The sequence below is a fragment of the Globicephala melas genome, chromosome 4 (genome assembly GCF_963455315.2).
Source record: "Globicephala melas chromosome 4, mGloMel1.2, whole genome shotgun sequence".
NCBI classification, from domain to species: domain Eukaryota; kingdom Metazoa; phylum Chordata; class Mammalia; order Artiodactyla; family Delphinidae; genus Globicephala; species Globicephala melas.
In genome coordinates this window covers 61,576,683-61,599,076 of record NC_083317.1, presented here as the reverse complement: position 1 = coordinate 61,599,076, position 22,394 = coordinate 61,576,683, and the positions used below count along the sequence as shown (strand labels likewise).

The 22,394-nt window shown below is 39.4% G+C and overlaps 1 protein-coding gene across 1 annotated transcript in view; it reads right to left on the bottom strand.

Annotated features, from left to right (window-relative positions):
* Positions 1 to 2,897: 2,897 nt before the first annotated feature.
* GAP43 (growth associated protein 43) overlaps positions 2,898 to 22,394 on the bottom strand; it is a 92,973-nt gene continuing 73,476 nt past the window's right edge. Inside the window, exon 3 of the mRNA XM_030857075.2 lies at positions 2,898 to 3,587. Within this exon, the coding sequence (XP_030712935.2) occupies positions 3,499 to 3,587 (89 nt within the window). The 3' untranslated portion in view covers positions 2,898 to 3,498. The remainder of the gene's footprint in view (positions 3,588 to 22,394) is intronic.

Below are 22,394 nucleotides of genomic sequence, written 5' to 3'. Positions count from 1 at the left end.
AAAAAGTGAATGGACTTTGTGGTGATCTTAATAATGCTCTATGAAAATCATTCATTAATCTGATTTTCCTGTTGCTCAGGATTCCGTGCCAACTGCAAAACCAGCTTTCCTGGAACTGGCTGATGTTGGAAATAATGCATTTTTGAGAGCTCCAGTGTGCCTTTCTCTAGGGAGTTGAGATAGAGAGTTTGGTAATCCCCCCTCAGTCTCTCTTATGAGCTGAATATGGGAAGAGACTACTACTAAAAAAACAAAAAACAGAAAACCTTAGATCACCTCAAAGTAACTACGGAAAGTGTAGGTTTGGTCAGAACAGCAGGCACAAGTTTTATCCTCATTCTCTTTTGGAATCAACATCAGCAGGTTTGCTCATGAATTCAATGTTATATGAGAAAAAGAGGAATCAGGCTGCTTTCTAGATTTCTGAACTAAGCCACTGGGTGGATGATGGTGGAAAAGTTTGAAGGATGAGCAAAGTGTGTGTAGGGCAATGGGAATAAAAGGTTCTATTTTAGAAACCTCTTCATCTCCAAAGAGATCAAATGTATTACGTCATGCCAGAACATTTTAGACCTAAATAACATAGCTTGGTCCAAAGAGTTTACTTCATGCACAAATGGCCATGGTTTTGCTATAAATTGAACATTGGGCCTGGTGCCCAGAATATGATCTTATTACCACCTGAAAGAATCACTTGTCACTGTTGAGGGATTTTTAACTTGTCCTCAACCTAGTTTTTATTTTTTAAACAGTAATCCAGATGTAGATGTTTTGGAGTCATCAAATTCTAAACAGAATTTAGAATCTATTTGTTTTTGTATCTTGAATGGTCCATATTTCCCAGTATCACCTGACTTTGTGTGTGTTGTGTATATATTTGAGTCATATTGTTTTGCACCAGTGTGAGGGCTGCAGTTATCCTTGGCATGTCCTTTAGGATCATTCCAAGCCTCTCTGATGTGTCTTCCTCCATTTTTATAATTCTATTAAGGAGACAAGATTTTAAAAATCAAATAAAAATAGATATTCATAAGTAAAAACGAAATTCCAACTCTGACACAACTAGTAAGACCACTGAACAGTGTATGTTAATATAGACTTAAAAGGTCATATGCTATTATCTTCTATGAATATGGATTCAGTGGAAGAAGTTTTGAATTATACTTTGAAGGAGTTGAATTGTGTCAGGTCACAGGAATGTTGCTTTGCAGGGTAGATTTGGGAAAGAAATGAAAGCATTTATCCGACCAAAAAACTTTGGGGTAAAACAACTCTTACAGCAATATCCTGCCAATATGGCTCCAACCCATGGATAACATTTTTCAACACCTTTTCTCACATCTGATGAGACCATAATCCGAACAAGATTGAGTCCCAGATACTTGCAAAGTCTTCGGTGGAAATCATACCAACTCAGAATAAGTTCAAAACTCTTTAATTGTTTTAATATGTTATTGATGCTTTCCTTTTGACCTTTTTATGCTTTTCCTTATAGACCTTTTTCCTTGTGATTTCTTCTTCCACTTAGTGTCAGTGATGAGGAAAAAGCCCTTGATCCAGTAAGGACTCATCTTTCATGTGACATCAGCTTTCTTCAAAGCATTAACTGGGCACCAGCTCCACACAAAGCTGAGGAGAGTTCCCGGGGTGTAGGTTGTATCTCCTAAGATCACTTATTTCCATGATCTTCATTATTTTGAAGGCTTTGACACAATTTTCTCTTCCTTGTTGGGAAATTCTATGTGCAGATGAATGCAGAAAGCTTAAGGGAGTCCATTGGCAATGCTTGTCTATGAGAATCAGGGTCAGGACAGAGTATGACATGTTAAGAATTTGTACCAGGATTGACTTAGGAAATTTAGAGGGAGAAAGAACACCATCAGATGCTTCAAGATTTAGGGACATTGTTTTGTTTCTCATGGGAACTGTTTACCTTCTGGTAGAGGGTATTAGAAAACAGAAACTGGAAGGAAATTTGAAAAGGATAGATGTGCTAAATATAGACCTTTTCTTTGTATACTATCACCATTGGCAGGAACAATGATTATGACTAATCAAGAGTCTGTCAGCTGCCTTGTGTGGGGATAAGTCTAAGAGAAGTTAATAAACTGAAAGAATTAAATGGACCATGTCAATACTTGGGTTAAAAATAAATTATCTAAACAAAAGCCTGGGGGTTTCTAAGAGTTATGCATGTCTTACATTATTTAACTAAGCAAAACCTAGAATAACTTTCCATTGGATACTTCTCCTGAGTCATGAAAATATGCTGAGTGATTTTAGTAGAAGCAAGTCTTAGTGCCTGATATGGGTTGAATTGCGCCCCTCCTCCCCCAATTCACATGTTGAAATCCTAACCCCAAATACCTTCAGATGAGACCCTATTTGGAGACAGGGATTTGACAGAGGTAATAAAGTTAAGGTGAGGTCATTAGGGTGGGCCCTAATCCAATATGGCAAAAAGGGGAAATCTGGCTATTGAGATACCCAGAGACGATGTGAAGAGATGTAGGAAGAAGATGGCCATTCACAAGCTGAGGAGAGAGGCCTGGAACAGATGCTTCCCTCACAATTCTGAGAAGGAATCAACCCTGCCAGCACCTCGATTCTGGACTTCAAGCCTCCAGAACCGTTAGCAAATAAATGTCTGTTGTTGTTTAAACCACCCAGTCTGTGGTACTTTGTTACAGCAGCCCTACAAAATAAAATAGCACCCAAGAGCCCCATCAAGGGCCTACGCCATTGGTTCTGACTGAAGCCTTATGGTTTCATCCATCTTTTCTTTGTCAGGGTGGTTGGTGTCAGACTGGGAGGCCAGAACAAAGATAAAATGTAAGAAGCCCAGTGTGTCAAACCAACTCATGAGAAGATGGAACAGAAACACAGAGCCATTGGGAGTTTGATTACTCTCATGGTTTATTAATATTCAGATTGAAAAAGGAGCCTTAGAGCCGCAAGTTAACGCTAATTGGCACATTTGCTTTATTTCTTTATTTTCAAAACAAACTGGGTTTTGAATTTTTTCCTTTTTGTTCATTCCATCACATTGAAAAGGAGGAAAAGAAAAATGGTTTTGAATTCACTCGATATTTTGGACTCCTCAGATGAACGGAACATTGCACACACACTTGGAACAGAGAGAGATAGAGAGGAAAGTGGACTCCCACAGGGCCACACGCACCAGATCAAAAAACTTGGATACAGTGCAAGAATTTCCCAAAATGATTGGATCATCATTACCAAAAACTCGCCATAACAACACCAAGAAACAAAAAATGTTTAAGCCACACTGTTTGACTTGGGATCTTTCCTGCTTTTTTTTTTTTTTTTAAATGTTTGCCACACAGAGAGAAAGAGGGCTAGTGGGTGGGAGAGGACAGACTCACAGACGTGAGTAGGACAGGAAGGGAAACTTCAGAGAGGAGTTGAGAAGAGGGTGAGGAGCAACAGGGTTCAGGAGAGGGGAGAGTGGGGATGTGGAAAGCCATTTCTTAAAGTTCAGGCATGTTCTTGGTCCGCCTCACGTTCTTCTCCTTTACCCTCATCCTGCCGGGCACTTTCCTTAGGTTTGGTTTCGTCTACAGCTTCTGAGGAAGAAAACAGATGGGGTTAGGGCAGGGGAAGCAGAGTTAGTATTTTGTCTCATCTGTTCAGATGATAGTGCAATGCATTTCTTCTTTTCATACCACTTCATAAAAGATTTAAGATAAAAAGAGATTATTGCTATCTCAGTAATGTAATTTCCAGGTTCAGAAGAGCTTACCCACAGGAAATTGTTCAGTGACACATGGGGAAGAGCTCAGGAACAAAGCTGTGATATCGTGGGCGAGGAGTTCACTAAAGAGAAACTACTATGGTCTTTAATCTCTCAGCCTTACAGTTAAGGTATCCACACATGGGGGGTCCACAACGATCATGTATTTCTTTTGCATTAATGTCAGACTTATCATGACAGATATTTTATGTGGATCATTCAACATCCATTCCAACTCTCTCACCCCTTATTTCTAATATTATAAAGGCTGGAAAGTGAAATACTTGCATTTTCAGCTCCCCTTGGAGCTAGGGATGTCCATATCACACAGTGATGGCCAAATCGGTAGAGACAGACTTCCCTGGGAAGGCTCCAGAGGAGGTGTTTGCTCTTTACTTTCTCCTATTCCTGATGACTGTGACATCAAACTACCTGGTAGTGTAGCAGTCACCTTGTGACCACGAAGATAAAAACTATACACTAAGAATGGTGAAGCAGAAAGATAGAAAAAAACCTACTTGTGACCGACCATACTACTCCTGGACACTTTTCCTCAGACTTTTTCTTATTAATGTGAGACAAATAACTAACTTCTTTAAGCCACTGTAGTAGTTTTTAGTTTCTGGCAGTCAAAAACATTCCAAATGAGTACACTTATCCGTAGGGCAAGTGTGTTTTGCTTAATAAGAAAGACTTTGTTTCTTTTTAAAGATCATTTTTGTCCTTAGGAAAGAGGTGATTTTCTAATTACTCTTCTGCCTGGTTTCCTGCTAGAACTCAGTCAACTGATTTCATACTACAGACAGCTTACTAGTATGCCAGCTAATGGAAAGAGAATTTGCCTTGACATCACATCTGTTATTAAACTAAACTCCTGTATCAGGGTCCCCAAGACTCCCCCCAGATTCAGCGATTTGCTAGGAGGACTCACAAGACTGAGCATATAGTCCTACTCATGGCTACCATTTACTACAGTGAAAGGATATAAAACCAAAAAGAGCAAAGGGAAAAGTTGTATGGAGCGATGTTTGAAGGAAATCAGGCACAAGATTCCATGAGTCCTCTCCTCATGGACTCATACAAGATGTGCTTAATTCCTCCAGCAATGAAATGTGACATGTGTGAGACGTCATAGACTAGGGAAGCTCACCTGAGCTTACAAGTCCAGGGTTTTTATTGGAGACTGGTTGTGTAGGCACCCTCTACCTAGCATGTACCAAATCCAGACTCCCAGGAGGAAAACAGATGTCCAGCATAAACCACATTGTTGGCACAAAGAGTTTAGGCACAGTGAACACTCTTAGTTAGGAAGTGGTGAGAACCCTCTCAAAATTCAAGTTCCCGGATGCCAACCAAGGGTCAATACACAAGTATTTCTAAGACTTGAGAGATGTTGAGACTAGAGAAATGGGGAACTTTTAGGAGACCATTAGAAGAGCTCATAAAAATGTATGTTTCTTTGAAATCAGTCAGCTATATATTTATATTCAGATAAAGCTGAACATTTATATCCAAACAAGACCACTGCCGCTAAATATAATTTTTGGGATTCCTTCTTTGGACACCTATCTATTAATATTCTTTTAAGTCTCTTCAGTAGCAGAAAATGCTTATCGTTTTGAAAACAGATGTGTTTTTTTAAGAATCAAATGAGGCTGGTCTGGTAAATAGTAACTATGATAGGTCATTTTATCTTAACAATGACTTGTTTTTGATCAAAGTTTTTAAGTCTGATTTATTTTGTGGGATTTGCAACAGACTGTAAGTTACTTTCAAAATGTAGTTATCCTAGTGAGGCTATCTACTACTACTCATAAAGAATTTTTTTAAGGCTAGATCCCTCCAAGGTGATCATTATTAACTCTTGAAGAACCAGCACACTGATCACATTTTCCAACAAAAATTTTTGGGTGAAACTAACTCAGTTCTGATCTTCATAATACTCTATGTACCAGCAGTGTTCCTCGTGTATTATAGAACTTTGGTGCGCTAATGGATCATTCAATTTTCTATCAGAAGAAAGCGTCCATATTTGTTAGATCTTTTTACAGTAATTTTCAATTCTTTCAGATAATTTATTTATTTCCCTAGCTATGCCCAAATTTTGGAGACTACAGGTATGCCCACAGTGGTTTATCATCTTTACCAGTTGCAAGAAACCACCTATTTAGTGCCCTCTTCAAACTGCAAAAGAAACAGAATATTGATTTAAACTGTCTAGAAGAACATAGAAGGATTAGCTACAGGAGCAAGAGAAGACTTCAAACCTCTCTTACTAAATAAAAACTTCGGAGCTATTATGTATGATTTGAAGGAGATTAGGAAACTCAAGAGAAAAGGTGAAATCAGGCTGGTTAAGGTGAGAACAGAGGTATATTTGTGAAATAAGGGAACACAGTTCAAAAGGAGAAAAAGAAGGAAAAAAGATCCAGATAATTTTAAATAGCCACAGTTTCTGTCCACTTCTGGAGTGGAATCAGGTTAAATCCTTCCAAATTCCCCCACTTTCTCTTGTCATTCTTTGCCTAGGCCCAGGAGAAACAGTGAAACTTGACATGCGTCTGTTTATTGTGACAGGAAGTCATTGCTGTCTGTTCCTTATTAAAAGAGCTTCAATATCTACATATTCTTTCTCTCAAATGCTTCTTTCTCTCAAATGCTTTCAAGTGTTTGAAATATAATTATTTATTCATTTAGTTGTTCTATAAATTGGTATCGAACACCTGCAATGTGCCAGACATTCTTCTAGGTATTGAGAAGAAAAGTGAGAAAACCAGTAAATACTCTCGCTCTTGTTTAAGCCTTTTGTAATAAACATTTAATAGGCAATGGAATCCATAATTATAGAATATTGGCAGTGAGAGGGACCTCTAAGATCACCCAGTGACTAAACCATAAGTCTTCAAGGGTAACGACAGTATCTACTTTTGTACAACTTTGGATTCCCCATGTCCAGCACAGAACCTCGTGCAGGAAAGGCCTTCAATAAATACTTGCTGAATGAAAGAATGAATGGACATCCTCATTTCATAGAAGAGGAAACTGAAGTTCAGATAAAGAGATTTTTCTCTAAATCATGTGGTTTGCTCATGTCAAGCCAGGACTAAAATCTAGGTCTTCTACTTGTCCAGGTTTCCCCATTATATCAGGTAGTCAAATTCGACCAGAGAAGGTCAAGAAGGTCTTTGTGGAAAGAACCATAAATTGTAACTTTCCTGACCCCTTGTATAAAGTGTTTAGCTATAGCTACCATATTTGAGTCTTTCCTACATGTTTAGAACAGTTCTAAGTGCACTTGTGTCATTTGATTAATTCTCACAGCTACCTTTATCATCCCAGTTTTATAGGCGGGGAAGCTAATGCACAACAAGATAAAGGAACACACTCTCTGTGAATGGCAACAGTGAATTTCAACCTAGGACAGAGCCATCTAGGTAGCATCTATTTTACATTGCTCTCCCAGCTCATCCCTTTGCCCAAGAAGGGTGGATGGGCTCAGAGTAGGAGCTATAGCAGGGGGTCCACAGGTATGTAGGCCTGGAGACTATGAAGTCTAAAAATTGGTCTTTGTAAAAGCAGTTCAGAATGGAGGGAAGAATTCTGATTAGTCTTGAATAATATGAAATCTGGTCTTGGCCCTTTCTGGCACTAATTACATAATTTGTAAATGCTAGAAATGAGTTCATATGTATTCTTTTTAGTATTTTATGCAAAACCTTTGATCATCATGGTGAGTTCAAAGATGGATGAATGCTGAGGCCAGCTGGGCACTCCAGTGATCATGATCCAATTAGAGTAAATAATCACATTCCCCATCTAGAGGCTCAGCCTCTCTCTGAGACAGCTGTTGCTTAAGAAGAGGCTGTGGAAGCTAAAGACTGAAAGGGATTTTCAGTACCAAGTGACATAAAGCAAGTGAGGGAAGTAAATGGGCCCGGAGCTGGCGAATGAGGAAAGCCTGATGTGACAGCTGAAATCCAGCAAGTTAAAGAACAGAAAGTGTTTTCCTTATTTCAGTTTAGCTCTGAATAGTACTTTTACTCATATTAAATATGAAAACCTAACATTAATACTGTTATTTTGGTTAAGGCATTACAGGAAAAGAAAGATCACAAAGCAAATCACAGTTGACCCTTGAACAACAACTGGGTTGGGGGCGCCGACCCTCTGTGTAGTTGAAAATAATCCATGTATAATTTATAGTGGGCCCTCCGTATAAATGGTTCATCCATATTTGCAGTTCCTCTGTATCCAACATCCAACGCCACAGATTCAACCAACACGGATCGTGTAGTACTGTAGTATTCACTATTAAAATGAATCCACATATAAGTGGACCCGTGCAGTTCAAACCTGTGTTGTTCAAGGGTCGACTGTATATATCTCGTATCTATGTGTATATATCATGTGACTAGTGAGCATCCTCACTAGGAATCATTATTATTCTACCTAGGATGGGTTTCTTCCCCAAAATCAGTCTTCACCCCAGAAATCAACCCTGGAATCCAATTTTATTATGATATAGACTATGCCCCTAAATAAATAAGTAAAACAAAAACTGATGATGTGTTTTAGCAGTTTGGTCTAAAAGGGGGAAAAATTTGCCTCTTAATAAAATAAAATTGAGCAATTTTAATAAATATTATTTGTATTAAATAAATTCTCAAAAATCACAGTCAATTTGAAGAGATAATGTTAGAATCTGATAAAGAGCTATACCCTTCTCCAGCCGTGGCATGTTAGCCTTGACAAAAATATTACTTCTTCTGGGCCCAAAGACCTCTTAGAAACAACTATGTTCACTAGCAGCTGCCATGAATTTTATCATTTCTATGTTACTTTAAAAAGAGAAAGTTAACATCATGACAGTAAAGCCATGTATTCTTCATGTTCTAGAGTTGAAGGTTGCTTCCAAAGGGAAGAAAGAAATGTGTTCATTAATTCATTTATGTGTTCAGTAAAAGGTCCTGGGCCTTTACTACATGCTACACACAGTGCCATGCATTTCTAATAGTTTTTTTTTTTAATTTAATTTATTTATTTTTGGCTGTGTTGGGTCTTCGTTTCTGTGTGAGGGCTTTCTCTAGTTGCGGCGAGCGGGGGCCACTCTTCATCGCAGTGCGCGGGCCTCTCACTGTCGCGGCCTCTCTTGTTGCCGAGCACAAGCTCCAGATGCGCAGGCTCAGCGGCCATGGCCCACGGGCCCAGTTGCTCCGCGGCATGTGGGATCTTCCCAGACCAGGGCTCGAACCCATGTCCCCTGCATTGGCAGGCGGACTCTCAACCACTGCGCCACCAGGGAATGTGCCACGCATTTCACTTGATCTTAGCCAAAAGGCCGAGAAGCGATATGTGCCATGCATTTCAAATGCAATGCAGTGCAGTGGTGATACAACTATGAAAACATCAAGCAAAAAGCACTGCCTTCTTGGAATTCATATGCTAGTAATTATTGTTTGTGGGAGAAGGGGTGATAAAGGAAAAAGTAATATCTAGACAAGAAGAGCTCAGCCCAAAGGGGCATATTTTCTCCTAGGCCACTTCTCTTGGATTTGCAAAGTTGAACGTCTCTAATGAATTTCATAAATTTTGAAATATGGAAAACTCTAGTCGTTTTCTTATTCTTGACCCACAACTACCAGTCCTAAGAAAGATCAAGACCACATTAAGTCAGCAATAAAAATAAAAGTCATTTCTATATCCATTTGGAACCGGGTGGTAGGGGACCCCGGTGGATGATTTCACAGTGGTCCTTGAAATATGTGACTCTAACTGGCTCTCTGATTCTTGCTGAAATAGATTCTGGAAGCAGCTCTTCTCTTTATGCATTCCATTCATTTCCTCGAAAGGGTGAGAATAGCACGTCTGCACATTCTGTTGGTGAGCAAATACCAGGAGCATATGCAGCAGCGGCTGCTTGTGTGCTCAGCCAGGCAGCCCGGCTGCAGTGCTGCTGGAGAGATGGCGGTGTTCCCAGCTGCCATCGCCTACACTGAGCTCTAATGGCCCTGTTTACTGGCACCGGTCCAGGCCCCTCCACAGCCCTCCATTACTGAAATTAGGTTGAGTGGATTTCCCAGTAAAACATTACCTCTTGGGACCTGCCCAGCTCTCCCCAGCCTTGTCAACATTGATTAAATAGAAGCTGCTATCATCCTGGGGCCATGCCCACAATTACTCTACCAATCACCACTGGGCTGGGCTGTTTGCTTCCTTTCCCTTTTGATTTTCACTTTTCTTGAATATTAAGCATCATTACCTCAAAGGCTCAAAGGAAAGTAATAAAAAAAACATTCTGTAGCTACCTCACATACGTCCCTTTGTTACTTACATGGTCTTCCTCTTGAGCTGTGTACCAGATATCAGTCTGGAGCCTGGATCATGGCTTTGGGTGGTCACATTTTGCTATTTTTTGTTTTTCATTTTTACCATGTTTTCCATTTCAAGTCCCTCTCAAAACACTGAGCCAGTATACAGCATTTTGTGTCAGCAGAGTGGTGCAAGTGTCACCTATGCTCCCACTCAGTGCTTTCTGAGACTTTGAAAGCAAATAATCCTATTGCTTATCACACTACTCACTTGAGGATTTCAAAGAGTAGCAGACAAAAACCTAACCAAGGAGAAAATTCAGAGGCGAAGTCCCAGTGATATCTGAAACATACATATACAAGTTTTCTTCTCTCCAAAGTTTCAGCCTAGGACCAAGCTGATTTCTATCTAGGCTTGCTACCAATTAGTCATCTGACCTCAGAGAAGTTACTTTTCCTTTGCCTCCATTTTCTAATCTATAAGAAGTATGGATAATAATGACTGCCTCACCTTATTGAAGGAAGGTATTTAAAAGCACTTTATAAAATTTAAAGTGCAGCATATAGTATGTTGAGATTTTAATCCAGCCTGTGGGATTCGGAAAAAACATCCATTAAGTTTAACAGTTTCATCCCAGGAGGAAAAAAAGCAATTTCCCACAGGAAAAAAAAAAAATCATCTTTCTCAGATAAACGACTAAGAGGACTTCTCCCCTATAATGTTCCTATAAAGTCTCTAAATAAGAATACAAGTGATTTATTAGTTAAATAGATCTGCTCTGTTACAGACATGGAGAACGAATCTAGGATTTCTAACCTTTGGAACAAAATTTAGTGTTTTATTCTGAAACACAAATGACCCAGAGATTTTAAAAAATTAAAACAAAAGTCAAAGATGGTACAAGTTGGCCTTGAAAACATCTTAAACATTCTCTCTACAAAATGTCTATCAAACCATCAAAAACGAGTGTCCTACCTTCTTCCTCCATTAGAAACACACAGAAAGATCAAAAATTACAATTTATGTGGCTTGCATAGTTGCCTTAAGTCATTTTTTGGAACAAGATGGGATAAACATGTAAAGCTGAATGGAGTTAACATGACCTCTTATCATTATTACAGTGAATAAGTCAACTTTTAAAGGCTGAAAATAAAAATAAAAACTTGGGGGGTATTTCCACTCTAGCATAAAAGTCAAGTACACTCACTCCTTCATCCCTCCCCTCAGCTACATTGTGCTGAGCTGGAAGTTGAATCTGTAGATCTTCCGAGGCATTCCGTACGGTTAGGATGCGGGAGGAGTGGAGGAATGGGGAGTCAGTACAAACAATGACGGCTCCTATGACACTGAGACATTTTGAGAAGGGCTGTGTCAGGGATAGAGAAGTGATGTGATATAGTGTGCTGCTAGTAGTGACTATCCGAAGACGTTCAGCCTAAAATTTGTCTTACCCTCTTCTGTAGATTATATATATTTTTAAAAATTCAAAATCCCATCTGACCAGAGTTCAACTCTGCATCTCCCCTTTCACCTCATAGTATCCCAGGTGAGGAGAATCTAGCTAGGAGAAAATCTTAGCTGCATCGCTCTAAGCCTTTACAAACTCAACTGTCTACGGCGCCAGGCAGCTAATGTGAATGTGAAAATCTAGCCATAGGTAAAATCCAGTGGCGGGGTCAACGGAGGCCTTGTAAGAGCAGGTATTGCCTAAAGGCATTTAAAAATTTTAAAACATTATCACTGGAAAAATAAAAGGGGAAGGAGTGTCTGACATAAGACTCTTAAATTATACCAGGAAGATACATTTCTGGACTCTGACTTCAAAATGGAAGCAGTTCCCTTTAATCAGAATAAAAGATAGTCACACTATTTGTCTTCAAGAACTAACTCCAAATCAGGAGTCCTAACTAACAGTGCGAACTTTTCCATTTTGCTAAATTTAAATTACTCACATCTCAAGATTTTTTTTAGTGAATGAAGTAAAAAATAAATAATGACTATGGCAGATATTATAAATGGCCCACCAAAGCAGAAAGAGATACCAAAAAATCCAATTCTCAATATTCTCTCTCCCCTCACTTGCCGTTCAAATATTCTCAACATCTCTACATCCCTACCTATACCTTCCAGTTGTCCTAGGCTCCTTTTACAGATGTTGCTGGTGACATTCTCAGATCCCTTTTACCAGGCTCATGTCCCCAGCTCCCAGCTGCTGGAGGGGTTGGCTGCCAATGACCCACACCTGCTCCTTGGGTGGGGGATGTAAACTGAATCACCTCAACCTGAGGTGCCTGAGAGGTCATGCCCCTTCTGCCCCCTGTGACTCCAGACACAGACAATCTCTGTCTGTGATGCAACTTGTGCTTCAGCACAAATTGTGGGATTAGGCTGAGACCGTGCTTTTCCTGAACCCATTTTGCTGTCTTCTTCCCCTGGCTTCTCTTCTTTCTTCATTCCCTTATGGATTTCCACCAATAAAGTATTCGCACAGGAGTCCCTTCTCAGGCTCAGATTCTGGGGAATGGGACCAAAGTTATTCCTTTAACCAAAAATCAAGGACTGGAGATGGGAGGCAGGCCAGTCAATTTCCTTAGTCAATGTACATAGCAAGTCTTCAAGGTTTGAATCATTTGGGTTTGCAGCTTAGCCCTCACGACCCAGCTCAATTGTTGTTTCCATACCTCCAAACCTATCCTACATGGAATTAATCACTTCCTACTCTTTCTTTGTATAGAAATTATATCCCTTGCATTATATCCTAGTTTGTGGTATCTTTTCTAGTCTTCTTGACTGTGAACTAATTTCTCAAATGAAAAGTCTGATACATTTGCCATAATTTGAACTCCACAGAGGCAGAGATTTTTTATTTTGTTCACTGATGAATCCCAAATGCTTAGAAAAGTGCTGGCAAATATATATATTTTTAATGAATCAAGGCATCTATATTAACTTCAACTCCTAGCGTCATGCTTGTCACAAGATAGGCATTTAATATTTATAGGAGGGATGAAAGTGATGAAAAAAGGGGACAATTCCAAATATGCTTTGTGTCATGTAGATAAAACCTTGATTACCTCAAGCCTAAAAACTGTGGACCTGTATTGTCATGACCAAATAGCAGAGGTATGCCTGAATATCAAAATATTGTATTATGAAAAGGAAACAATATTATTCTGATTTATAGGCATCAGGCATGGAAAGAATTATTCCATCAACTTCCTTTCTTTTTTTACTAATTTTACTTTTATGTCTTCTAATTTTATAACAAATTATTCAGATATAAAAAACCCAAATGTAAAAAATAGATATCTACTATAAGCATCACTATTTTTAGATGTCACAGGGTAGGGGTTAGGACAGCTGGCTCTGGAGTCAGCTATTTGCATTTAAATTCTATCTCTGACACCATGACTTGGAGTGAGTTATTTAACCTCTTATTGCCTCACTTTCCTTATCTGTAATTGGTATTAATATTGGTACCCACCTCATGGGGTTACTAAAACACTCAAATGTGTTAATTATTTAAAGTACTTAATAATGAATGGCATGTTTCAGTAAACTGCTCAATAAATATTGGCGATTATTATTAAGTGAGTGGGAGGGAACTAACATTGGTTTAATGTTTACTATGTGCCAAGCCCAGTGCTAAGGGCTTTCACATACTGGCGTTCAATATATATCATCCGTGCTCTCCTAGTCCTTTGTCAGTAAAGTGGAAGTAATAATATCTACCTCATAGATTTGTGATGAGTATTAAATGAGAGGAAAAAAAAGACAACCTCACACAGTGTCACTCCCTTGCTCACCTACGTGCCTAATAAATGAGAATTATCTTCTCTCTCTCTCCACTAATTCATGCGTATCCACTCTTAGACTATAGCCAAAGGGAAACTTTCTTCAAGTATCCTGAGAAAGGGAAAGAGAAGTTTGTCCCTTATAAAGTTTCTGCTCGTAGAGTAAAAGAAAAATAATTCTTTGAAAAAAAGCTTTGAAGTCAAGGTCTAAAGTCCAAAAATGATCACCAGGGCAAAGCTGACTGTTGGCCAAACTTGAGAGGCATGATTCTATGATGCAAGAATCAAGGCTGCTAAATAGTAATGTCTCAAAAGGCAAGAACTTCTCTGCTATTGCCTCTACTTCAGAAGAGGACAGTCTTCTCTATTTCACACTTAAATAGCAGTCAGTTGATTTCAAAGGAAACCACCTTATCCTTGGGCTTCGCTCCAATGGATTCCCTCCAGTTTGTAGCAAAAGTACATTTACTATACTGACTCAGCAAGAACCAAGGAACCCCTTGCCCTCAGATGTGTCGTCAATCTTGTTCCAGTAGGCAAGTTACAGGGGGGATGGCAATTACCCAGGCTTAAGACAGTACATCCAATTTTAATAAAAATGCCCTGATTCACTATAATTACTGAACCCAAGACTTGAAAGAAACCTAGGACTTTTTGTCCCTTAACCTTAAGGAAAATGATCATTTACAGTGAAAATTTTCAGCTTTATTATGAGAAAGAACTTTCCATTTCCGGAAAGGCTTGCAGTCCTCTGTGGACAAGGCATGTTTTGGGGGAGAAATCCCTAGGGCTGTGTGGAAGACTGCTCTGAGGGGGTTATTCCTTCTGCCTATGCACTGTACTGTCTCATTTCTGGGACTTCTCAAGCATGGAGTTCCAGCAAACCTTGAAGAGTAAAGAGATTAAAGATGGAGTAGGAAGTGGCCACTTTCTTACAAGAATTACAGGCAAAGAAACGCCATACTTCTTTTGGAATCTTGATCAAACATGATTGAAGTTAGCATTGTTTTTCTCCACTAAAGTTTATTCATAATTCCTCTTCCTGCATTTCAGAGAAAGTTAATACTTTTCTAAAAATCAAACTTCATGTATTTGATGTTAATTATGTAGGTCCATACTTAGGAGATGAGGAAATGTCGGACAGGCTAATTGTGTTTGTTGGTCATTTTTCACTGAATCTCCTCTCTTAGCTATTCTTTCTTGAAGTTTTTCACATTTATCGAAACAAGCTGCTTAGGTATTATACCAGCCATTTCAAACAATTGTGTTTCCTTAGATACTTCTATTACGCTCACTGTTTTCAACAATGAGTCATCCTAGATCTTATCTAGTGATCAGTTACAAAAGTGTAGTAATTTGTGTTTGTCAGACCTTGAGAAAGTTAGTGAACTATTTTCTAGATTATACTGGTTTTAAAAATTCAACCAATGATTTGTAATGTTTTAACATATATTGAGTTAACATGCCGTATTACAAAACATATTACAAATATTTTCAACATTTGTCTTTAAAAGCAAAAGCAGATCTAGATCTGCCAAATCTCATGATCTGATATTTGATTACATGATTTGATTATCTGACTCCACAGTTAAAATATAGAAGCCCGAACTAGAAATAATTCTAACTCTATAAGGGTCTCTCCAGTAGTGACTACAGCTGCCTAAAAATTTTTCCTACATATGAATATCTATTGCTTGGATAACATTTAAATTTTAAAAGAGAAGCACTATACTTATGAGTCATATTCAGCTCATGCCTTGCCATGTCTCACCATGATGTGTTTGGGTAGTAACTGAGATTAGCTAAACAATTATTTATCTGTGTTGTTTAATTTTCCCTTATGGCTGTATCTACACAGCACAAAGAAAACTAAAGACTTGGCAGTTGTCTTGCTAATTTTATCATTGCAAATGGATAAACCACATAATTCAGGACAAAAATACAAAATCTGTATATATTGTTACGGAGTGAGCTCCTAATTGTAAAATTACAGAATAATGAAAGCTGAAGGAGATCTTAGAGATTATCTGATCTCAGCCCCTCACTCTCTCTGAGGAAAACTGAAGGTAGAGCATTTCTGTGACTTGCCCAAAGTCTCACAGCTAATGAGAATTCAGTGATCCTCCCATAACACCATAATGTCTCTCACAACCTTTGGGGATGATGAATTCCACTGCTTGATTTTAAGTGGCATCTCTCTCCAGTAATCCTAAATGCACTGTGTAAGTCTGTTCCTCCCTCCCTCCTTCCCCCTCCCTCCCTCCATTCCTTCTCTCCTTTGTGGAATAAAAGGTAAACTCAATATCATTTTACTTTAAGAGCTACCAGAAGTAATTTTAGATACTCTGGAGGCTTGCAGAACCAGGGATTACTGTTGCATCAAACTTCAACACATTATGCACAACTGGTGAGAGGTGATGTGAATATTCTATACAGAGAGGGGAAAACATGGGGACCTCTAAAATTGGTGGTGTAGGCTGAATAGTAATCACTGATTATGGCAGGTTTCATAAACTCAATGACTAAAGAGTTGCTGGGTAATGAAAGTCCAGAAGTAGCTGAAATTACTACAAATGCTGTCATACCTAGAAATCTCTAAGAGATCAGTACTATGTCCTGATAAGAGCAAATAAAAGTGCATATCATTCCCCCATCTATCACCCCCTCCACTTCCCAATGAAAGCAGAGTGTTCAAAAGCCCACTGAGAAGGTTAACTCAATTTTGAAATTAATTAAAAAAATATTATTGTAACAAGAAAGCCCTATAAAAGTTGTTTGTTGTTATATGCTTGTGTGCAGGTAAATAGATACAATCCCCATCTCTTGCTGGGACAATTCATTTTGCACTCATTGTGTATTTTGGCTTCCTAGGGCCTGTCAAATTATGGCACTGCCTTTGAATGAAAAATTGCTTTAAGAATCAATAGTACTCAGTGGAACACAACCAGAACTATATCGAAAAAGTAATATTCATATTTGTACTGATTTCTCTCTTTTTAGTGACGATCTCAGAGCTCTTATATTTAGTGGCAAAGAATGTAATAGTCTTGGCTATTTAGAGACATTGGGACAATTAGCAGTTAAAGAATAAAGATTCGTGGTGAGTCTATAGCTTACCTTAGATAGAACCATAGAACCATATGTGTCCTGCCCATCCTATAGCACTGCCATCGGAAAAATCATCCTGCTGAAGGCTTTCTATCTTCTCCACCCAGTGTTTTTTCTCCAATAAAACTATTTTCTAAGACATACCTTATGTCTAGAATCTACCTCCTACTCTCTTCTTTCTTTCAAAACCCTATTTATTTGAAAGTAATCAGACTGCATACAGAGAACTTAGAATAGAAAGGGGGCTCTGGAGACCTGCCAGCGACAACTCACCTAATACAGGAATCTCCCAGAATCCTCCTAGCAGACAGGCAGACTCTGCTTCAACAGGCCACTCCAGCTCTAACTGTAAATTCTTCCTGATAGTCATCTAACACCTACCTCTCCTAAGTTTTTATGGAGTTCTTTCCTCTAGAATAACACAGAACAAAATATGTCCTCAGTATGTTTTCTTTTGTACAAGACAGTCCAAAAATGCAAAGATAACAGCCTCTTTCTTCAAGAAATTTACCAACCTGTTCTTTTTCTCTTCAATCAACAAACTTCATGAAAAAATAAATTCAAATTACACCTTTTCTTCATCTCACCTCTCTTAGTTCTCTAGGATCTGACTTCAACTCTATCATTTTTCTAACAGTGCTCTCCTCAAATTCAACCCCTCCCTCAAAATTATATCCACATCATAAGGCCTTTTCTCATTTACCATTGCTCTTGATCTTTTTCTGACTACTCCTTTTGACAGTGTTGACTTTTATTTGAGCTCTATGCTCCAGAAAATAGGGGCAGTTAAGAAATTCTCCCAAACTTTTGTTTTCTGAAGTCTCCCCATCCTTTTATGCGCTAGGAAATGGCTTACTGTAAATACTCTTCTCCATATGATCTGCTGTCCACTCTCTCTCATGACTCCAGAAGACTCATGAGTGACTCCCTTGTTTACCTGTAACAAGGCCAAACACAGATCTTTCCTCCTTTGCCTTGAACTTTCTATTCTTTGTTTCATGAATGAGGATAGAATTGTTTGTCTCTTTGAAACAAGGTAGACCAGTGATAAATAAATCTTGTTCAGCTAACTGACTAGACTTCCCCTGATTGCAAAATAACCTCATTTGTAAATCACCCCACCTGTAATTTGTCTACTCCTCCTATAAAAGTCTAAGGAAAAGCTACCCTGCCAAGACACTGTGATCTTGGGAGCTGGGGTCCCTATTGCAATAGTTTGAACAAAACCAACTCCTTAATTGTTGGTGTATTTTTGTTTTTGACATCTTCTTAAAATATTCCTTTTTTCTTAACTTTAATGAAGACCATGTTCTGGATCTGTGTTTGCTGTTTCCTCACTTTTCTTTGCCATTCTGGGTCTAGTGTTTGTTCCTTATCCCCTAACAAGACACAATCCAAGATTCAATTCTACATTCTCTTTGCAGGCTCTGCGTCAAATAACTCATTCTCTCTAATGACTTTGACCCAGACCCCATAACCAGGTAACCACCACATTTATATTATCATTGTCATGTTGTTAATCCCTATACATCACTGTAAGCATAGTACTTTCTTTAACACAAGCTTTAATGACTCCTGGCCTCGTATACATCAAATTCCAATTTCTACTGCCAAATATTTCTCTACATCCTTGACTCTACTCCTGGCTCCAATTCTATATCTCAGTCTATACTGGACATCACACAACCGCTATCGCTACAAATATAATGAGATTGGCCTTATCATTCTTTCAGAGATCCAAATTTAAAATCCTCCCTCTCTATGTGCATCCATCTGTGTCTATTGATTCTCCTTTCTCAGCAACACATATTTCCAATTGAGGCCATGAAATGGAAAAAACAATTAAATATAAGTACTGTACTGATATACTTGATGAAAAATGTGTCAAACTCACAGGGAAAAGAGACTAGCAATACTACTACAGCTTGGGCATGGAGCCAGTAGTAGTCAGAGGAAGGAAGGACAGGTGGGTAATAATAACACAATATCTGAAGTATATATGGTTAAAGGCAATAGTCAAATAGAAGGTCAACAGCAAGGATAGTCAACAGGCATTGGAAGCTGATAGAACACAGCAGCTAGAAAGAGGCCAGTATAGATAGACCATGGACATGTGGGCAAGTTTCTCAGCCAGCAATAGGGTCCCCTAATCATGGGACCAAGAACAAGATTCCCATCTCTAGGAGACAGGATGAGAATAAGGCAGGGTCTTAGTCTCAAGAGAAATCAGAGTATAAATGAAATGAATGAGACAGGGACCTAGGTAGAGCAAAACCAAGATGAAGTTTAGTTAGTAGAACTGTTCCCAAGTGAGAGACCAATTATTGGTGTTTGGGCACAAGTTGACTTGAGGCTGAGTCAATTGTGTGTAGGGCTCTTTAATTCTTCCTAGTCTAGGAATGAGAATGACATTGATTCCAGAACCAGACATAGAACTCAACTTGGAAAACAGATGGCAAGTGACCTCACTGGTGTGGCCTAAAGGGACACAGGACAGTACACCAGGCTAGCACTTCAGGGGGTGGTGGCAACACTAACGTCTGAGCCAATAGAGCCACCTCTTAGCACATCTTTCTGCCTCCAAGGTGGCCCTCTTGCGTGCTCCTCCGCTGTCCCTGATAGGGGTAACTATAATAGTTATTTAAAGCCTACAGATGATAATGCGAAAAGAAAGAGGATATAGCTGCTGTCCCAAGAAACTATTGTACATCACTGAGTCTAAAAGAGGGGACATGACTTTCCTTGCGATTTAAATGAAAGTGTACTAAATAAAATTTTTTGGTCGTAGTCTCACTATAATTTGCTTGGACATGTTTTATGTCTGCTGTCTGACCCTCATGTCTTTGCCATCACTGCTAAGTTCATTGAATTCCCAAAGGCTTTTAAACTCATCCAGGGACCTGGGCCTTCTTGTCCAATGTTGAGACCAAACACAAGAAAATACTAGGGATAGGAAAAATAAAATAGCAGTTAATTTTGTTTTTTAGGTTAGATTTTTATGAGATCTTAGAAGAATTGGTGAACTCAGGGAGAGTTAGTAATAAATTTGGGGATAAAGTATTGAAAATATTCCAAAAATGTGGGAGAAAATGACTTTTTTACTGAAGCTAACTTGAGTATAAATTATAATGTAGAAAGAAATTTTATGTGGCAGAGTCTCGCAAAAGACTACTAGAAACATACCCATAGTTGAACACAGCTTGGTCTATTGACACGTCACAGCTAGCGAGAGCACACAACATGGAACCATGAGGAATGGCAGTAAGAGGGGGTTAGAAAGGACTTATCTGGGCTTGTGCTACAGGATTTGGAGGTAGATTCAAGGAAGCAGAGCTTTGCTCTTTATTGGATGCTATCACAAGATAGGTGTCATTTTATGATTGGGCATCTTTTTTTTTGGCATCACTTTTTAAAAATTATTTTTAAATTTATTTATTTTTGGCTGTGTTGGGTCTTCGTTGTTGTGTTCAGGCTTTCTCTAGTTGTGGAGAGTGGGGGCTACTCTTCATTGCGGTGCACGGCCTTCTCACTGCGGTAGCTTCTCTTGTTGCGGAGCACAGGCTCTAGGCACGCAGGCTCAGTAGTTGTGGCCCACGGGCTTCCGTTGCTCCATGGCATGTGGGATCTTCCCAGACCAGGGATCGAACCCATTTCCCTGCATTGGTAGGTGGATTCTTAACCACTGCACTACCAGGGAAGTCCCTATGATTGGTCATCTTAATAAATATTATCTAGAAGGAAGGAAGAATGAGGTAAGCATTATCATTCATACAGCCAGGCTAGGGAAATATTTGGCCATTTTATGGTTTAGACAATGTCTATACTTAGTCCATGTTCAGACGTGATTACAGGGGTCTTGCTTTGTCTGGAACCATCACACAAAGTCCAATGTTGTGTCCTCTGAAACTGTGTATGTTAATAGGAGAAGACTAAAGCCCACCTGTGGGTGCCAGGCCAGATCCTGGCTGTTAGGAGCTGCTTTTCTCTTTCTTGGGAGAAACGGGAGAGATTAAACATAACTTTTCCAGATTTGAGGTGTCAGTGTTCAGGTCTTTCCTTGTAATTGCCTGTATCCCCCTCCAGAGTTCTCCCTCTTGTCATACTTAACGAATGTGTGATTCCCCTGAGCATAGAAAGAGAAATTACATTGATTGCCCAGAGACAGTGAAAAGATTCTACCTCAGTCCAGTGTCATCAGCCGAAGCCCTATCCTGAAAGGTTTTACTGGCTCTTAAAGATGCTGATGGCTCCCAATGGACTAGTGGCACTCTTCCCTAATTTAACATATTTTAATTAAATAAAATCTTTCCTGAGGAAGAAAGAGTGAGCCACATCGGGTCTGTCATTTCAGTTGTTTTCTCACTTCCCTGATATGACGAGACAGCAAGTTTGAGTTTTTCACCCTCTCTCTCTTCCCCTCCTTCCTTTAATGGCCTGTCAAAAGGAAACTCCATCCTGTGTTGGCATTACTACCTGCTGTAAATAAAGAGGAAATGGGAGGAAAGAGGAGGTGGGAGGGGGAAGGGTGTGTGTGATAGAAGCTAGATCCACAGATCAATTGCAAGGCATCTCTCAGAGTGTCTAGACACCAGCTGCCTGGTAACCATGGAAACCCACAACTTTGACTGATGGGCTGAGGAGTAACGACTCTCAGGAGATCCTGTTGGGAGTTTGATGGCGGCAGGGAGAGGAAGGAAGGTTGGGATAATGGCGAGAGAGTGTGAGTAATAGGGGAGAGAGCAAGAGGAAACACAACTCTCTGTGAAATGGGGGCATTACCCCGCTTACCATTTTTCTCATGCACATTCCACAAGTGGTGACAAGATACAAATGTGCCATCCCCAGCAGGTGTCAGGACACAGGTTGCTAAAGATGAAGAGCTGAGTTGCAATGATTACATTCCCTTCAACTTGCTCAGTAAACCAAAGCTTTTGACAGTAAACAGACATGATCAACAATTGCCTGAGGCAGCCTTGGGAGTGGGAAATTCCGGTCCCCAAGAATGGCTGTCACTTTTACAAGCACTTAGAGATAAAGAATACTCACAGCTCTGTACATGAAGTGTCCACCCTTCCTGTTGCTCCCATTTTCCTTTGTCCTAGGAAAGGGTTAGGATGCTGTTTAAATAGAGGAGGTTGGTGGTGGGATTGTTGAGGGAATGAGTAAGAAATGAAGAGATACCAGTTTAGGGCCAAATCATCTGTCATATAAATGTATTTTGTTCTCTTCTTCATAGACAGATGCCTATCATCAGAGGTTTCCAATCCATAGATTTTCAAGTGTTACAGTTGCTTGCTGTAACCCTGGTCCCTTCCCACCACACATTCTTTTTGGATGGAGATTTTCAGGTAGCCTTGTCACCCCTCCCCTCCACCCCTCTCACCACCTAATTTTGTACCCATTCCCAACCCCCAACCCCATCTCTCCAC